Consider the following 19,063-nt stretch of genomic DNA (forward strand, 5'->3'; position numbering starts at 1 on the left):
TTATGTTGTAAAGTCATTTTAATAGCTTTAAAATTCAAAGATATGGAAAAATCAAACTTGTGTAAAAAAAAAAAGTGCAACAGTTTCAAAGTGCTTCTAGAGTAATTGGTTCAGTGTTAATCTGGATCTTATCTACTGTCCTTTCAAGTGAAGGAGAACATTATATACTTATGAAAAGCAATACCCCCAACATTTCTACATCTGACTAAATGATTGTACAGCTTGCAGACAGCGGTTTTCCTAAAAAGAAATGTTAATCAGTTTGAAGAAATAAGCCAGTGCAAGACTGGTGGAAAGAAAGAAGCGCAATGTCACCTCACAAAAACATCTTTTCAGCATTTCTCAATTTTTCCAGGGCTGTTGAATCAATACAGAGAAAATTGCACACGTTTTGTTGAAGAGCATTGCTGCCATCCACACTGGAAAGGACTCACGGTAAAACCATAATTTCTCCTGTCTTTGTATATACTTTCGATCTCCCGCATAGACAGTCTCCAAATTATATATCTGAATAAAGACCCAAGAGCAAAACAAAATCTATGGGCAAAGCTCTCATTAACTCCCTTCTACTCTGAATACCCAATGCTCCCTAATCTTTTTCTCTTGTCTTCTTTTCTCTGCTCTCCTCTCCAGTCCTCCATCAATCTCACTCTTTACACCAGCGGCTGCTTGTCACCAGCGGTGGAGGGCAGGGACTCCACGCTGGATCTGTAGATGGGTTTCTTCTGGGAACGGTCATCACTGAGAGGACGAGAGAAGGAAATACGACAGAGTGAGTGTTTTATCTGGCAGAATAAGAATGTGGGCCTGAGGGAGGAATGTGGTTATTGAGACAGTTATTTGCACATAGACTGTCCTGCCTCGACAGCTTTGAGGGAGTGAGTGAAGTGGACATCAGCGTCTACTGATGCTTACAGTAATACACAGACTCCACTCGACATGATAGAGGAGGGCTGGAGGTCAAACACCCACATGAATCACTGCACACATTTCCAGACAACATGACTAGGCCGATTTGGAGGACTTACATGGGTCCCTTGCTCTTCCTCTGACTGGCTCGACGGCAGAGGTAAGTGATCATGGATATCATAACCACCAGAAGGATAAATCCAGCACCAGATACCATGAGAGAAATACGACCGATGGTTGTCTCATACCATGCTGCATCCTCTAAGAGACAAAGACAAAATCACATATTATACTTCTGTCAAACTGTCTTGAAAAATTAAAAACCTAATAGAAATCTTAAACCTGATTATCATTAGTTGCACAGCCTTGAGCAGGTGAGCTAAGTGAGGGTAATTGTCAACATTAATTCAAATTCAACCCGATTTACTTCCTTAATTCAGTTCTTATTGGGAATGATTAGTGACGGTAGTGCAAATAAAATAACTGTTGACTTCTTGGTCTTCAAATCAATATGTAATAACTTGCTTTTTCCTCTGAAACAACTCTCATTTTCTGTTGATGTCAATTTGATTCCACTGCTTTTTGTACTTTGTAAACTTGATAACAGTGGCTGACAAAAATTATGGTTCTTCTGACCATTTGTTCCTAAGAACAAATTCCAAAATACATATTGAACAATGCCAAAAGGCAGAAGTATATTGTAAGAGAGGCACAATTATATAATCATCAGTAGAGCTGCTTTGAAACTGTGACAGAATCTATGAGGGAGGACTCAAAGGCAGGATGAGTGTAACAGGTTTATTTAGCAAGACAATGATAAGACAAAATGAGGTGGTGAGGAGGTGAACAGTCCAAACAGTAGGTACTAGGGATGAGGCATGATGACAGGCAGGCTGAGAGAGAGAGAGAGAGAGAGAGAGTGGCCGCTGGGTCCAACACAGGATAACAGAAGGTTGGGGAGCAGAGATGGTAAGGCAGTGCAAGGCCGGAGAGAAACAGCGTAGCCCAGGCAGGAACACACAGCTCAAGAAGATAGTCACTCGTGGTCTCACAGGTACTGCACAGTTATTGCTGCTTGGTAGACAGAGAGAGCAGCCAGCAAGGGAAGCTCAGCTTGCTGGACAGGGCAAGCAAAACAAGACATGGCAAGGCAGACAGCAAGGTATAGCTTAACAATAACTAGAAAAAAGTAGTGATCTAATAAAGAGAAAACAGAGCTAAAGCTAGGAATAAACTAAAGGAACTAGTTGGTGTAAAAGCAAATGGCAAACTTCTAAGAATAACTAAAGGAAAAACTAAAAACTAACGTAAACTAAAAACACTAGAAATAACTGAGGTAATTAAGGAAAAATACTGAACAGCAAGGATACTCTGGAACTGAGGACAGAATAGGGCACAACTAGAATTAGCAGGTACTACACGTAACTTCAACAATAAATCACTAAAGACTCTAAACTACAACAAGAAAAATACTAAATAGCACAATGTACAAAGAGTAACGAACTGGCAAAACATGAGGGAAAGAGAGCACATTATAAAGTGAGCTGAGAACATGAGAAATAGGTGACAACACTCAAACTAACGAGGACTCAACAAGAAAGGGAGCAGAGAACATAGCAGGTGAGCACACTCAGACAAAGGAGGTCTGATCAATGACTAAACAAGAGGGTGTGGTAATTTGAAACCAGGAGGCGGGAACAGAGGAGCACATGGCCAACACAAACACAAATAGAGCCATGTGCTCAAGCACAACACAAACAAAGACACATTAAACAAAGACACACCTGACAAGGGTGCGTTTCCCGTACAACGACCTAACTCGCCGCTTTACTGCCATAGTACCTACGATGCATCGTCGAGCAAATCAACTAGCTAGTCACGACTGTTTCCCAAAACCGTACTGTCGCAAACCTGATGTCGTTCAGCCACGTTGGTTAATGATGTCACGCAGGTGATGGAGTAATAACTTCTTTAAATGAATTTGAGATCGAATTAATGCTATATGTTTTTCTATAAATTACGGACGTGGCATCTGAGAACTGCTTCTCGTTTTTCTCAGCTTTTTTATTTATCTCCAGATTCAATAATAGGCTCGTTCTTACGTACGAGAGCACATGTGCACTCTTCAAAAACATTGCTTAAAATCTCTTGACAAACTAAAATATATAAATGGCATTTGTATTCGAAATAAAAGATATACATTGTACTTAATGTCAGCTTGCTTATTTTGCTCAAGATAATGAGCATATCATAAAAACAAGAAACTATGCTTCTAATCACAGCCCGAAAGCTGTCATTCTAACTACACAAGTTGAGATGCAGTTTACGAATGTTCGTTTGAACGATGGTTCAACGATGGTTGAACTAAGTTAGTAACGACGGAACTTGCCATGTTAGTTGGCTTACGATGCTTTTTGGGAAACGCACCCCAGAACTGTAAGAGGAGAACCCTGACAGAAACAATATGGATTGTGAAAAGTGCACTATTAATAACAGTAACTTGAGAGATAGGCTATTAGCTTTTTAAGCTATGCTTATAGCATGACAGATATTATGCATGTTGTGCAGACATACAGTAGACATTTTTCTGACTTAAAGAAAACTAGCCATTGATTAACATTAAGAAATATGTCATATTATAAAAGTTAAATGGTCTCACAAGGTCAATATTATTGTATTGCACAGGCTTTATACTTTAAAATTGAAAATTGGACAGGTAGATCTTAAAGGATTTTGGTTCCTGAATTGTTGCTAGTGCCAATGGATATAAAACAAAACGTTGAAATTATGAACATACTGTATTCAACTATGGAGTTCTCAACTATGGCCCTCGAAATCACTTTCTTGCAGCGTTTACTTCTAACCCTAATCACAACTGAACAAGCTAATCAAGGTCTTCAAGATTACTAAAAAAGTTTGATCAAGGTTGGAGCTAAACTCTGCAGGAAAGTGGACCTCTATGGCCAGAGTTGAGAACCCCTGCTGTACATGAACAAATCAACCGAAGTTGTTTACTACAAGCTGCACACTTTTGGCTGCTCTGACCTGGTAGAACACTGATGCTGATTGTACGTTTCTTCATGAGGGACCTCACAGTGGGCGACTGAGCAGAACAGGTGTATCTCCCTCCATCCTGATCCCTCACCTTCTCCAGCTTCAACTTATTGGAGGGCAAAATCCAGTCCTCTCCCTTGATATACAATACACACACACACACAGAGGTTATAGAGAAGTGAAAAGCAAAGCAGGAACTACATGAAAGATATGACGTAAAAAAAGATAAGGCAGAAGTAATAATTCTAAGGAAGGGAATCAAGAGGGTGAATTCCCACTTTTTACAACTTTATGAATCGAAAATACAACAGAAATTAAAATAATTTTTTTGTCCCTAATCCCTGTGGCCAGGGACGTGCACAGGGGGGTTGCTCAGGTTGCCCGGGCAACTGCCCATATGCCCTTCTCGACTCACGTTGCCCTTCCGAGGTGGAAAAAAATAAATAAAAAAATCGTACAATGGATGCAGAATTTCACGTAGGCCTAGATAATAATAAAAAAAATCGCAAAGCCTCATTCACTTCCATATTCGGGCACCCGTCCGAAAGTTAAAGTCAGTAGGGAAGGGCAAACTCTGTTTACGTGGCTGCAGCGCTGCACGCGACCGGCACCTGAGCTGAGCCTGCATGAGCGGCACTAGAAGGAGATTGTCGCGGTTGTCGGGTGAGACGATTTAACGTTGTCGAAAAGGTGAGTAAGGTTATAATCGTTAACGAAAACGAACGAAAAAACGAAAACTAGGTGGGAAAAAAAATCGTCGTTAACTGAAATAAAAAAAAAAACGAGGCATTACAAAAAAAAAAAAAAAACGAGGGGTGTTGGTAGGGGAGTGCCCTTGTTTTTAGGTCAGAGCAACTGCCCCTCAAAATTCCTGTGCACGTCCCTGCCTGTGGCATTTACAATAAATAATGTTAGTGAGTATGAAAGAGTAATGAAGTAAAAATAAAACATAACACCATACAATTCAAGGAAACAAATGCCTGTGCAAAAACCACTCAGAGCACATCATAACCATACAAATGCTTTTGGCACTAGAGGAACTTCTGCAGCCTGCCAACAAAGTCCATTTCAATTTAAAAGAAAGTGAATTAAGAGGATTCCCAGTCAAGCCAAGTTCTGGCCAAAGAACCATTGTTTGAGCTAATCCGTTGGCTCCAAACGTCTTCCTGTTTCCTCCGCTGGAGTGCAGACACAGAGAGCAATAAACAGGTACTGTAGCTGCTTTACATCAGACTGTGTTCTGCCATTCAAGGGAAGCTTATTTACTCTATTTTTAAGGATCTGTTTTTATTCAGCCATGCTTTGGGTAACAATTTGAAGTGGATATTTGAAGCCATGTTGACTAATCGAAAACATGTCATTGCATAATATATATTAAGCCGAGGGGGTTTTAACCTGCCAGAGAATGATAGTGCACATTTATGGCATGTGGTGGAGGACAGACTGTCATTCTAAATAACAGGAGTGACTCATTCTGGACTTTCATTTCATGAAATTCTATGGTCGTCGATCACCCACACCATGACATTTAGAGGGACTTTTTTTTTTTTTTTTTGAGAATAAGAACCTGCACCGTGCTTCATACAGCAGGTTATATGTACAATAGTCAAGATTAGTATATTCAACAGAACTTTTTGTCTCATGTGAGTATAATATAATATAATCATTTCTCTTTTTTTGTCCTGAAATTACAGTTTCTTTTCATATCGGTGAAAAAAATATATCACATTATATTAAATGATAACTGCACATCAGGATTTTGTTGCTAAAATATACTCATTTTAGTAGCTCAATCTGAGGAATATTTCACGTGTTGCCAATAGAGAATTTCTAGACAAATGTTAGAAAATGTTCTACTAAGGTATAAGACGCTTGAGACACGACAGATGTTTTCTTTGGCAAACATCTGTCATGACTCATGTGGCTTATTCCTTTGATTTAAATTGCTTGTGTCAATTATATCAGTGGGGGCCTGATTATGTTTCTCACAATTCTACTTCAACTTCTACTCACACCTTAACTAACCAACCATTGGAAAGAAACTAGGCCCTGGTGAGTTTTATTTTCTCACCAAAGCCAGTTTTTGCTCACATTTGGCTGCAACGCTGGTTGCACAAAGCTCATAAATAAACTTGAAAAAAAAAATCCAAATTGATCAGGGAAATGTAAATTAGACATAACCTCTGGACACTCTTTAGTGTGGATCTACTGTACACTATTTCTGGCTTAGCACATTTCCTGTTCTAACTAAATCAGCTGACAACTTTCACAATTTTTTCCCCTGACCTGAGTGAATAAGCTTTCCTCAACAGGACTTTATTAAACAAGCTTTCTCTCGATGTATGAGAAACCTACATGCCCATTACGTGAAAACAGGCAACTGCAGTCCCAAAACCACAGTTATGTAGCAGACAAAGTAATGCATCATGTTAAAAAAAAACTGCTGTGAGAAAAAATGCATTAGATAGTAAATCTGTCACCTCTTTAGCCCAGAAGTACTCCGGTGCCTCGGAAGCTGAAGTAGAACATTCCAGCTCCACATCATCGCCTAATCGTACTTTGAGGTCCTGCACCGAGTTGAAATAACGTGTTAAGTATCCTAAACCAGCCCTGTGCACAGCCACCTCCCGCATATCTGCGAGAGAAAGAGAGAGAACATATGAGGATAGAAAGGATTAGTCAAAACAGCTCTGCTCCTGGATATATTTGCATAGCATAAAAACATGGAAGTAGGTCATGGCAATTCTGAGCATGTTTTCATCAAACAAAATGAACATATACAATATATATTTAATATTATATAAATTATATTTTATATATTTTATATATACATCATATTTTTGTAAAAAATACATCAATCAGTTTATTACTTTTATTCAGCAAGGATGCATTAAATTGATCAAAAGTGACAGTAAAGACTTTAAGACTTACAAAAGAACTGATGTTCTTTTGAAATTTCTATTCATCAAAGAATCCTGGACATTTTGAGTTTTCACAAAAATATTAAGCTTTTTCAATATTAATAATAATAAGAAAAAATATTTTTTGAGCACCAAATCGGCATATTAGAATGACTGAAGGATCATGTGACACTCAAGACTTGAAGTAATGGCTGCAAAAAAATTCCGCTTTACCATCAAATCAATTCGTTATTTTGATTTGTAATGATATTTCACAAAATTACTGTTTTAATGTCTTTTTGCTGAAATAAATGCAGCTTTGGTGAGCTTAAAAGACTTTAAAAAAATCTTGCCGACACCAAACTTTTAATTGGCAGCGTAACTTACTGGTGACAGCAATGCTTTGTTGTCAATGATTATAGCATATTAAGTCCAGGTTGACTGTAATGTGGTCATGGATCATCTTGTCTCCATCTGATTATTTATACTGAACATCTCTGTATAGCTCCATCTGTTTTTTTACACTCAGTTTTTCCAATAAATCACCACTGTCAACTCGTGCCTGGGCACTGCAAACCCCCCAATCAATATCAATATTGATTTTGTCATCTTAGGAGATAAAGAGTTTTATTTGTCATCTAAACTCTAAATCCCAAATTTAAAGCTTCTTTGCGACAAAATGTCAGATGCAACTGGCCTCACACACAACGATGGAAAGATTGAAGCATCTGGACAATCTTGACATATATGGATCAATTAATGTATGTAGCAATCAATGGGGATTTGCGTTGCAGCTCATTCACACCCTCAAACGATCTTTATGCAGCCCACGATGTCTGTTACTCACAGTGGATGGGGATGGTGAGGGGCTGGGAAGAGTTGTCTGGTGCAGAACTGTTCTCAGAGACACAGCGGTATGGACCCTCAGACCAGGACTGGATGCTGGCGATGAAGAGGAGCAGTCTGTTCTCCTCCCTTCTCACATCCACATCATACAGAAAACACCGGCGGTAGAAATACTCCTGATCTGGCTCTAGCCGATACCACTTCTTCATGTACTGTTGGAAAGAAAAAGAAAGAAATATTTTACTACAACAGACTACCTTACGATTAAGAAGATATTTCAAGTGTGTTATTAGTATACTTCTTTTAAACTAAAAATAAGTATACTTTCAGTCTACTTTTTATGTACTTCTCAGAAATATACTTAAAATTGCACTTAAGTATACTTGACTTGCAGTAATTTTTCCCTATACTTGTACTCAATCTTTTCATCAAGATATACTTAAAAGTATTAAGTATTCTAAGTATACTTGCCCTTGTAGTTGTGTTTACTCTTTTGATAGAGTAGCCTATTAATATGTTTTCCACATAGTGTTACATATAGCCTACTTAATATGTCTTATAAACTTACATTGTTTGAAAATATTGATTTATAAAGAAACCAGTCCTAATTCTGAGTATTTGACTTGTACACTTGTAGTGTACATAAGAATTTACTTCAAATTTTCAAAGGAATTTCACTTCGCTCTTTCCTCTCCATTGAGAGAATTTTCCGGCTAGCCATGTTTTCACTGCTATAGACCTTATTTACCAGAGAAACAAGCGCGCCGCCATCTTTATAAAATTGTCTTTGAACTTCCGCTTTGCGGTAGCTCTGTACATTTCTATGGCATCTTTGTCAAAGAATAATTAGTTGGTTAAGTGGATTTACTTGTTGTAGAGTTAATGAAAGTTATCATGAGCATTGTTATATTTAAAGCAGATGTCTTAACAAATGTCAGTAGACCCGGAGGATTTTAAAATGAGCAGTTCATTCATAAATGTAAGATCGCTGTGGAAATAGAAACCGGAAGTCAAAAGACAACGAGCGCAACGCTGAAAAGGGGCGGGGCTACATAAGGTCTATACAGTAGGGGGCGCTATTACACATCTTCTGATAGAGTGCAGAATCTCCGAATCAAAACACAGGTGAAGAAGAAGCAGAAACAGCTAGAAGATGTTTGGTTTTTTTTTAACACAGAAGATTGCTAACGCAAATGTAAAATAGCATGATCCTCAAACATTAAACAACAGTAAGTTCAAAACAGCCTAAGGTTACTTGAATGAAATGTCAAACCCATGAAGAAGAAATTACTGTGAAGCTTTGGGGGTGTTGATAGCTTAGATTTCCTCCATCTATGTTTTGACCATCGTTCTGAATCCGATCTGGATGTAGTCAGTCTTTGACAAAAATGTGATTTTCTCAGCTTTTTGTTTAAAATGTTGCTTTTTTAATGAAAATTACCGATGTTCCAGTGTTGATAAAAAAAAGATGCACAAAGCTACAATAAAATGTTTTTAAAATGGAAAGACTAAATAGGAACATAGTAGTATACTTAAAGTGCAAAAATAATATATAAATAGTACACTGTAAGTATGATTTTATGTTTACTTAAAGAAAACTTAGAAGTATCAGTATAAAACTGCTAAACTAGTAGTTTACTGAGAGCACACTTCAAAGTGTACTTTCATAAACTAAAAAAAATGTGCTACAAATAGTATACTAATATTTATAAGTTCACTTGTAGTACAGATGCAGTACAAATGAGAAACGTAGGTGTGCACTTAAAATTTACTACTGTTACACTTACAGTACATTTAAATGTATACTTGGGACAATTTGTGCTGCCTTCATGTGGCTCGGAATTATCGTAAATACGAGTTTGCTAGGTAAAAATTGCACATGAACGCCCTCCCATTTCGAAACTTGAATGCAAAGAGCTCGTAATCACAACTTCAGAAGTGGGAATTGTCAAATTTCCGATATGACGTGAAGGCAGCATTAGTCTGAAGCAGTACTGAAACAGTACACTTACAAGTATACTACTAGTACATTGATATTAGTGTACTTGCTACATAAAGTATACTTAAAATATACTTGAACATTACTTAAGTATGCTTAAAATGAACTTGAAGTATACTTCTTATTCGTAAGGGTACATAAAATGCATATAAATATCAGTTGTCACTGTATCTCTCAATAGTATGTTTTAGTAAGATGATATTTAAATGCTTAGTTTTATTATCAAAGCTCCGTAGTTTTATTGTGGGGGACAAAACATACAATGCAAAGTGATACAATGATGCTTGAGAGATGTACATATACAGTACAGTCCAAAAGTTTGGAACCACTAAGATTTTTAATGTTTTTAAAAGAAGTTTCGTCTGCTCACCAAGGCTACATTTATTTAATTAAAAATACAGTAAAAAACAGTAATATTGTGAAATATTATTACAATTTAAAAGAACTGTTTTCTATTTTAATATATTTCACAAAGTAATTTATTCCTGTGATGGCAAAGCTGAATTTTCAGCATCATTACTTCAGTCTTCAGTGTCACATGATCCTTCAGAAATCATTCTAATATGCTGATCTGCTGCTCAAGAAACATTTAATGTGTACAATTGTACAAAATATTTGTGTACAATATTTTTTTTCAGGATTATTTGATGAATAGAAAGTTCAAAAGAACAGTGTTTATCTGAAATCTAATCTTTTGTAACATTATAAATGTCTTTACTGCCAATTTTGATTGATTTAATGCATCCTTGCTGAATAAAAGTATTCATTTCTTTAATTTCTTTTCAAAAAAATAAAAATTCTTACTGACCCCAAACTTTTGAACGGTAGTGTATAATGCTACAGAAGCTTTGTATTTCAGATAAATGCTGTTCTTTTGAACTTTCTATTCATCAAGGAATCCTGAAAAGAAAAACTGTTTTCAACATTGAAAATAATCATAAATGTTTATAGAGCAGCAGATCAGCTTATTAGAATGATTTCTGAAGGATCATGTGACACTGAAGACTGGAGTAACAATGCTGAAAATTCAGCTTTGCATCACAGGAATAAATTACTTTGTCAAATATATTTAAATAGTACACAGTTATTTTAAATTGTAATAATATTTCACAATATTACTGTTTTTTACTGTATTTTTAATTAAATAAATGTAGCCTTGGTGAGCAGACGAAACTTCTTTTAAAAACATTAAAAATCTTAGTGGTTCCAAACTTTTGGACTGTACTGTATATGTTTCTTAAAAGCCTGTTGTATTATATTTAACAGAAATTAACATGATTGTTCTTTTTTTTTTTTTTTTTTTAAATGACAAGTTGCATCAGTAAGTGTTCATCTTGAAATATTACTACCAATATAAAAGTTATACTTAGGTTTACTTTATAAAAATCAGTAACAATTTCACAGCAAAAAGACACATGCACCATGACCTGTAGGTGGACGTATTTAGAATTATACTAAAAGGCCTTTTACTTGCTAATTGAAACTATTAATCAGACAACAGAAGGCATGCAGTAGATTGTGTACAACAGGTTTTTCTTCAAGATTTTGATCATTTAGAGGCCTTAGAAATGTATGTATCAAATATGATACAGTAGGCTTCACAGGGTTAAGAACGTCTTGCTGATGTTGTAGGGAACACTTGCCAAATCTGATTAAATATGCTACACTTGGAGGAATTAGACTATCCAGGGCACTTGGCACTTGGGTCTTACTAACACAGGTTAATGAGAGTTTGCAAAACAAAACATCTGTCTTTGTGATTGGTGGTATGGAAATCCTTTTTTGCTCGAATGCATTTAGATAGTTGGAAAATGTGACAAACAGACTCTGCACTGACAGAAGCAGCAGATGTTATGAATCCTCCAAAGGCCCCTCACTGCCAGATACTAATTAAACCCAGAATAACAGCTCTCAGAAACTCAGTATAACACACACACTGCCTCCTGCTGTTTAAATACCAACTGCAGCCTCGATCTCCAGACAAATAAATTCAAAATAATGTTGTTCTTTATATTTGTGATTGCCCTATAAGATTGTTTACAAAATCACAGGAGCATTTGTGTTGATATTTGAGAGTTAGTGTCCCTGACAGATATGTTTGTAATTTTAGATCTCTCTCACTTTCTGTTTCTACAGTAATCAGACCGGCAGCGCTGCAGAGGACGTACACAGACAGCAACAATAACCTAAATCCTTCTCATTTCCCATGAGAAATAAGGTGTCATTTTGGTTTCAATCTGCTGTTTTCTTGACATTTACAGATAAGTGCACGTCAGAGAGCATCGTGTACCAGATATTTCCTTGTTATTGTGTAAGTGACCTTACCTTGGAGAACCTCTGAAAGTGCACTGTGCTCATGTTTAGCTCAGATTCTGTATCCACACACTCCAATGTCACATCCTGTCCTTCCAGAATCGGCTCAGATGGACCTTTTACCTCCAAAGAACCTGAAAAACAAAAAAATAATAAAACAAAACAATATTGAATTTTTATAGAATAAAGCAACGGTTACATCCATATGCCATACTAAACAACAGAATGTGTTTAGTATCTCATATGGATGCAGTTCTAGTTGCTCTGATCTGATATACAGTATAACATACATCAGTGTATGTAATTATATGTAGTCTACAAAGATAAATCATTTCAGACCTTTTACACCTTTAATGTAAATGCAATGCCACTGAAAACCCTTGCAATTTGACAGATCTAGCATGTTTTTGCAACGAAGAGTGGGAAAATATTAATGTGCCAAACTTATATACAACATACAGACTGAGACAGACTCGTATTCAAACAGACTGGGTGCTTCAACTAAGTGTTAGTCTAGGGGTGTGAATATTTATGAAGTTAGTTATTACACTTTTTTATTTAATTTTTTCTCTAAATGTGTTACTTTGGTTTTCAGTGGCATTGAATATATTATAAGTTCTGATATGAATTATCTGTGTTTCATTTTTATGTCGCAAAAACCAGCTGTTTTACCAGGGCTGTATAGACTTTTTATATCAACTCTATAGCGTCCAGAATATTCTCTGTTCTTTCTAAACTTCCTGGTTTGTGCACTTTGTTTGCATAACAGCCATGACAACAACAGGAACATGCCATCTGATGTGCAGTGTTGTGAAACTGAAGCAAACACACAGTATAAATAATGTAATGCAACACTGTATGAATCTTTAAATACAGAAATGCAGGCATATTTTTTCGTCTTTTAGTTTCAGGTGGACTGTCAGTGATAAAAGTTATTGTTGTCAAACAAAGGTGAATTTGCTTTCAGACAAATAGTTTTCTTCAAATGTCGTCTAACCGGTTGGGTCAAGATTACCTAATGAACACCAAGATAGTGTGCATAAGGTGGCAAATTCTTGCTTATTTACTTACTGTATGTACTTGAGTTCCCCTGAAATACCTCCTATGTAAAATAATATTTTGGGCTGTCACATTGCAAATGCAATGGGGGTTTTGATAATATGTATCATATTAATATAAGATACAAGATACCCTGTAACATTATAAAAACAGGAACACTTTCGTTTTCATTTAACTGGAAAGATTCCCTAAATTACCCCAGAACATTATTGATAGTTCAGACGAATTCGGTTTAAAAAAAAAAAAAAAAAAAAAAAATAGCCACTATACATAGTCTATATATATTTATATATATTTATTTTAAATTCCGTACATCTCATTCTGTTTTTATATAGCCTACTGACATTTTAGAGCATTTTAGGTTGAAACAGTATAAGGCATTAAAAAAAATAATAGTTTTGCGAAGACATAAGCAAAATGTTATTACCAGTGGATCTTTGGAGAAAGGTGAACGCCAGGACTGTGAGGAGAATATAGCCTTTCATTTTGAAGGATCTTGACTTCTGCGTTTGCGAACAACTTCTGCTAAAATGAAAGTTTGTTACAGAAACACAATTTATGAGCGCGGAAGAAGAAGAAGGTGGAGCTTAACGTGCTTATGTTTCTTTTGTTTTTGTAACAAAGATACGATCCACTAATATAATATTGGCATTAATTTTTTTCCATATTTGTTATATCTAATTTACAAAAATACTAAAAGACAACGTTATATTGTGCATGGTCTCAAAGCATAAACTCCTCACGCTTGAGCATCACTTGTATCTAGCGTAATCTATGTTCATAGGGTGTGTGTGTGTGTGTGTGTGTGTGTGTGTGAAGTTTTGTGTGATAAACGTCTGAAATGTGAATCTGTAATAAAGAGATAAAAATGAAATTAGGCCTAGGCTACTTCGCCTTGACGATGCGATTACGGCAGTTGACAGTGCGATTCATTTGGTTACCGAAAAAAAAATGTTTGGTTTATTGTAGCATACTTCATAAGAATTTGTTACGATATCCTTCAACTCTTTTTTTAAAGTTAAGTCTTAAAGGTTAATGTCACAATTCCGTACGTTTGTAGAGTCTAAATATAAGTTAAATACAACCCAGTGCAAAGTTCTTAGAACATATAACTGGAATAAATACTGAAAAAGGTAATGTTATGCTAAAATAAAAATGCTGCTATTAAATAATAACTAGCCTAGGAAATTAGAAGAGGGCATGACAGTAGCTAGCACACAATGGAAATTCCCTAGTCTAAAGTTCATTGACCTTACAGTAATTTCAGGTGACTAGGTGACTCAGCGGCAAGCGGCCACAATTCTAGTTTTGAAATGTATCTGTAGCCAATTTGTTTGTTGTAGACAAAGCTTCATCACTCATATTGACAATATGAAGCCATCATACCAAGACATGGTTTAAGGGTTCTGGTCTGAAAGGTACCACAGATGTTAGTTAAAAGTTAATACATCAGTAAACCCTTCTGATATCACTATGATCACAGTTGAATTTCATATATTTTCATAAAATTTCACAAATCTCAGCCTCAAATAAGGTCCATAAACATTTATTTTTGTTGGTACAGTATGTGAACACAATGGACATGTAGACATGAGCTGAACTGACAGATGTACAAAAACTGTCTGATGCTCTGGGTTGAGAGGTTACAATCATTGACCTTTATAACTGGCTAACCACTTTCACAACACCACATAAGGAGGGTTCACATACCAACGGTGTAATGCTAAAGATACAAAATGGACACAACAATAATGGAGAATACTTTTCCCATTACAGTTTTGCCAAACTTTAATTTTGAGCAATAATACAGAGGTACATATATCTTATTAGATATCTTTTACAACAAACCTTTGACCAGCTGTGAAAATGGCAGCGTTGTGTATTGTCAGTCCCTGCACATATACAGTAAGAAACACCTGGCAGGTACATTACATGTCCTAATGATGTCATAATATTCACCCCCACACAATCGGAAATGCTTTTAAATATGGCGAGAGCTTAATTTAATTTAAAACCATATTTATAGAACAGTTGTAGCAACTGATGGCCATATTTCATTTTTGCTATGCTATGGCCAGAATCGAAATATTTGTCTTGGTTTGCAAGTGCTTTGCAAGATTCCCATTAAGAAAGGCACTATTACTTCAGCCAACTTTCTCTGTCTATTTTAGGCCTACATTTCCCCTTATGTTAAAACCAAAGAAATTATCCAATCAGAACATTTTCTTAATAATCCGGTTCATCATCAAAAGAGTATTAGAAGTTCATTTGAACACTAAACAGAAATATTAAAAGGAAGAAAAAAAACCTTGCAAAACTACAAAATTCTTACACATGCATACAAAGTGCTAAAATATAAAATAAAACACTTTTCCACTATCATGCCGAATGGTTGTAAGTGGTACCAGGAGTGGTACAAGTAGCATTTGATACAGTACGATCACAATCCGTTCCTACACTTGGATTTCTCAGCACATTTAGCTAACCGTACTCAAGACAGGAGAATCAATCAAGTTGAATGGTTTTATTGACATGGAGACTTATGACTGGTCGCTTGTCAGTTGTAAACCTAGCTTTCTTCCCTTTGCTTTCTGGTAACTGTTCGGCCTGATGGTGGAAAAACTAGTACAGGGGTCAGTTGCATGAACCGCTAAGGCTAGTCTTACAAGTTAGTCATCACATTTTTTCTTTAATACTGTTCATAACTTTTTAAAGTCAGTTACATAAAAAAATAGATCAGCCTAATTTGATAGCAAAAAGTAAAACTGACTGCTAGTGTGTCATCTTAAAGACACTATCTTAACATAATGGCTATGTTAACGCAACTGGCCCCAGGTTTTGTAACGTATACGTAAATACCTTTATGCTGATAGGCAAAGCTACTGATTTAAAGTTTAAGGTGCCATTTCACAATACAGTTTGTCTCAATTTAGCTTTTTAGAGGCACAACTAACAAGAAAAAGAATCCAAAACAAGATTTCACTTGTTAAACCTGACATCACGCATCCCCATTTCTCGGTCCAAATGCTCATGAAATGGCAAAAGCAAACAACAAACAGTGCTAACTCATAGTGTGCTGTTAGACTACTAAACAATCACAATCCTAACCTTTATCTCCATACCGAAATCTCAGATGGCCAGACAGTGATTCATCTTTTATGAATTGTTAAAATATTGGTGCCTGGGACATTGTGTGCCCAGAGATAGTAGTGTACACCACACATTTTTAAAAACTTCACTTAAATGTATGATATGAATAAATAGCGCTCATAAACGGCTGTTGAGATGGTATTCTCAACTGAAACATATAGTTCCTTGGACCAAGAAACAGTATTTCTTGTGTCACGACATAACAAGCAGATAGTCAGTGTGAGGAGGCTGACATCAGCTCTTGCCTTGTTTATGTTTCAGGCTCAATACCTGACTTATTACATTATATATTAAAGTTGCCCTTTCCTTCCGTCCTCTTCCTTCTTTTGAAATACAAAGAGTCTGAAATGTCCGCTGTTGTTGGCTAATCTTTAGTTTTATCTGAGCTGATCTCTTCCTTCTCTCTCTCTTCCGAAGAGTAATGTTGCAAAGTCTGGTGTCTGTTTCTAGACGGAGCATCTGGAAAACGCTGTCCGCAGTCCTCGCAGGCATACGGAAGGGCTGCTTTATCCCCATCCCCACTTAACTGATCTTTACTGGGTGGACTCTTCCTTTCCATTTGCCGGAGATGAATCTGGTTGAGACTGGAGGCTTGAATTCTCTGGAATTCTGAAATTGTGGACGACGCAGAAGCAGCCAGACTAGGCCTACCCACAGAGTTGGGCTCCGTCACGATCCCGTGAACCGTGCGGTGATGAAAGCGGATGCCGGAACGGTTTGAAAAGCTCTTTCCACAGAGGCCGCACACGAAAGGCCTCTCGCCGGTGTGGATGCGAGTGTGGATCTTCAGAGCCCCAGACTGAGTAAAGCACTTTCCACACTGACCGCAGCGGTATGGTTTCTCCCCCGTGTGAATTCGCTGATGCGCTCTTACCCCAGCCAGGTGAGGGAAACCCCTCCCGCAATAAGAACAGGTGTACGGCCTCTCTCCGGTGTGAATTCGGCGGTGAATTTTAAGTGCCCCAGACTGGCTGAAACTCTTGCCGCAGTCGGTGCAGCTATACGGTCGGGCGCCGGTGTGCACGTTGAGGTGAATGCGCAGATTGCTGTGCGAGTTGAACGCTCGTCCGCACTCGCCGCACAGGAAGCCGCCCGCTTTGGATGCGTGCTGCGTTCGCTGATGCTGCAGTAGTTGCGACGGCCGGGGAAAAGAGGCATTGCAGTGCATGCACGGGAGCTGCTGCAAGCCCTCCTGTTGAGCGTGGCCCTGCTGATGCCGCAGGAGCTCGGCGCAAGTGGGGAATGTGCGCTGACAGGACAGGCAAGGGAACGAGGGGAGCGTACACGATGTGCAGGAGGTGAGCGGGCAGTGATGGTGATGGTAGTGGTGGTGGGCAACTTGTGCCTCTGGGTCCTTTTGTTGGCGTAGAAGTTGGCTACAGGTTTGCAAACCACGATGGCAGCATAGACATGCAAAGGCCTGAACAGGTGAGGCACCTGGGGACTCGGGATTTGCCTGAGGGATTGGGCTGTGTGTGCTAGTGCCTTTGTCCTCCTGCTGGGGGTGACCAGATGTGCTGCTGGGCTCTCTGTTTTCCTCTTCCAGAGAGAGACCCAAACCTAGACACAAACCCAGGCCAACTTGGGCAGGGCTGGGGTCTTTGGCCTGCTCTGATGGGGTGGATCGTAGGGGCGAAGGTGGTTGGATCTGTGAGGCCGGGCTGGTTCTGGGTTTCAGGGTCTGGATTGAGGAACTAGAAGAAGATGTGGAAAGAGGGCAGCCAGGACATGTGCAGGTACGATGCTGAACTACAAAAGAGGGAGATGAGAATGCACAAAATGAGTCAGCATAAATCAATTAAAAACTATTTCCTTGTATGCTTTGGAATGGAGAAGCAGTTGTTATTCAAAAGAATTTGTACTTCAGGATGTGTACTTCACTGATTGGTTACAGGAAGTAGTTGTACAGGCGTATTAAGTGGTATTTTATAAAAATAAATTAAATGTATTACTAAAATCTTTTAGTATCTTTATTTATTACATGGCTCTCTGGAATATTTGATTGTTTTCAGTGTTATGATTTAGCTGTCAAATGTTTCTGAATAATGACTGTTGTCCAGAGAAACGCTGTATAGCTGACTGCTCATCCATTTTTGGGAAACCAATGTTTCGTATCAGGCTAATCACCCTGTCTGGGTTTACTTTGTGATAATGACCAGTTGACTCCTTTTATCATTTTTATAATCATATCTTCCTTAAAATATAGTTAGGACAAATTACTGGATAGCATTTATGCTGCCTCTGATCTGCATTAGAAAGTCTGTGAACATTTGTAGCAAGAATAATTAAAGTATTTTTAATATATGTTAAAAGGATTTATTATTTGCTGTATCTGTCCTGGTGAAATCACCAGGCAATGATCTCATCATTTGGCAACAGGCTGCTGAGGCCAGTAAATGCAATAAGTAAATGCCTCTAAAGTATTAAAAGAATTGGAACTTTTAGCCGGAATCAATCAATTCTGCATGTTTCGCAATCCTGCTTCTTGAGGATAAAATGTAATTCTAACACAATGGTACTGTACAGTCTGTCGTAATATTTACTCACCATGGCTTTCATGATCTCTGGGCTCCCTTTCCCTTTCCTCAGAATGCAGACCAAACCGAACAGCACTTTTCACCTGGCTCTGTCTGGATGGGGTAGACTGAGGAGGATGAGAGACTTTGGGCCATGCGGAACTCAGTGCCTCCTCAGTACGTTGCTCTCTCAGTGGATGACCAGAGACTGAAGCACTTGCTGCCATAAGATCCCCAATAAAATGATGCATATCCAGCCATGAGCATGCACCAGCCTGCAAATTAGTAGTAAATAAATAATATTAGTTGTAAATGTA

The 19,063-nt window shown here is 37.7% G+C and overlaps 2 protein-coding genes and 1 long non-coding RNA gene across 6 annotated transcripts in view; 1 reads left to right on the plus strand and 2 right to left on the minus strand.

Annotated features, from left to right (window-relative positions):
* Positions 1-13,662, minus strand: si:ch211-79k12.1 (uncharacterized protein LOC568891 homolog). Its single transcript, XM_048211580.1, has 7 exons — positions 13,508-13,662; positions 12,034-12,155; positions 7,711-7,921; positions 6,444-6,598; positions 3,955-4,099; positions 1,029-1,170; positions 1-741 (listed from the first exon to the last, which is right to left on the minus strand). The coding sequence occupies exons 1-7, from the start codon at positions 13,563-13,565 to the stop codon at positions 654-656; spliced, it is 921 nt and encodes a 306-aa protein (XP_048067537.1). The 5' UTR covers positions 13,566-13,662; the 3' UTR covers positions 1-653.
* Positions 8,762-18,955, plus strand: LOC125280832. 2 transcript variants are annotated; one of them, XR_007187759.1, is made up of 3 exons: positions 8,762-8,938; positions 11,845-11,926; positions 18,820-18,955. It is a non-coding gene; the product is annotated as an uncharacterized LOC125280832 (long non-coding RNA). The 2 variants fall into 2 exon arrangements; XR_007187760.1 differs by having other exon boundaries at positions 11,845-12,019; positions 18,820-18,953.
* si:ch211-79k12.2 (uncharacterized protein LOC568844 homolog) overlaps positions 14,611-19,063 on the minus strand; it is a 16,006-nt gene continuing 11,553 nt past the window's right edge. For all 3 annotated transcript variants that reach the window (XM_048211574.1, XM_048211573.1, XM_048211575.1), the window contains 2 exons: positions 18,778-19,021; positions 14,611-17,979 (listed from right to left, as the gene is read on the minus strand). In XM_048211574.1, coding sequence (XP_048067531.1) covers positions 16,595-17,979; positions 18,778-18,997 — 1,605 coding nt within the window. In that variant the 5' untranslated portion in view covers positions 18,998-19,021 and the 3' untranslated portion in view covers positions 14,611-16,594. The remainder of the gene's footprint in view (positions 17,980-18,777; positions 19,022-19,063) is intronic.

The sequence above is a fragment of the Megalobrama amblycephala genome, linkage group LG13 (genome assembly GCF_018812025.1).
Source record: "Megalobrama amblycephala isolate DHTTF-2021 linkage group LG13, ASM1881202v1, whole genome shotgun sequence".
Classification (NCBI taxonomy): Eukaryota; Metazoa; Chordata; class Actinopteri; order Cypriniformes; family Xenocyprididae; genus Megalobrama; species Megalobrama amblycephala.

Bases quoted from the DNA above. Each gene is read 5' to 3' on its own strand.
- si:ch211-79k12.1 (XM_048211580.1), bottom strand. From the start codon at position 13,565: ATGAAAGGCTATATTCTCCTCACAGTCCTGGCGTTCACCTTTCTCCAA. The intron at 1,171-3,954 runs GTCAGAGCAGCC...TTTGTCTCTTAG, and splicing joins CAGCATCAGTGTTCTACCAG to AGGATGCAGCATGGTATGAG. The intron at 742-1,028 runs GTAAGTCCTCCA...TCGTCCTCTCAG, and splicing joins AGGAAGAGCAAGGGACCCAT to TGATGACCGTTCCCAGAAGA.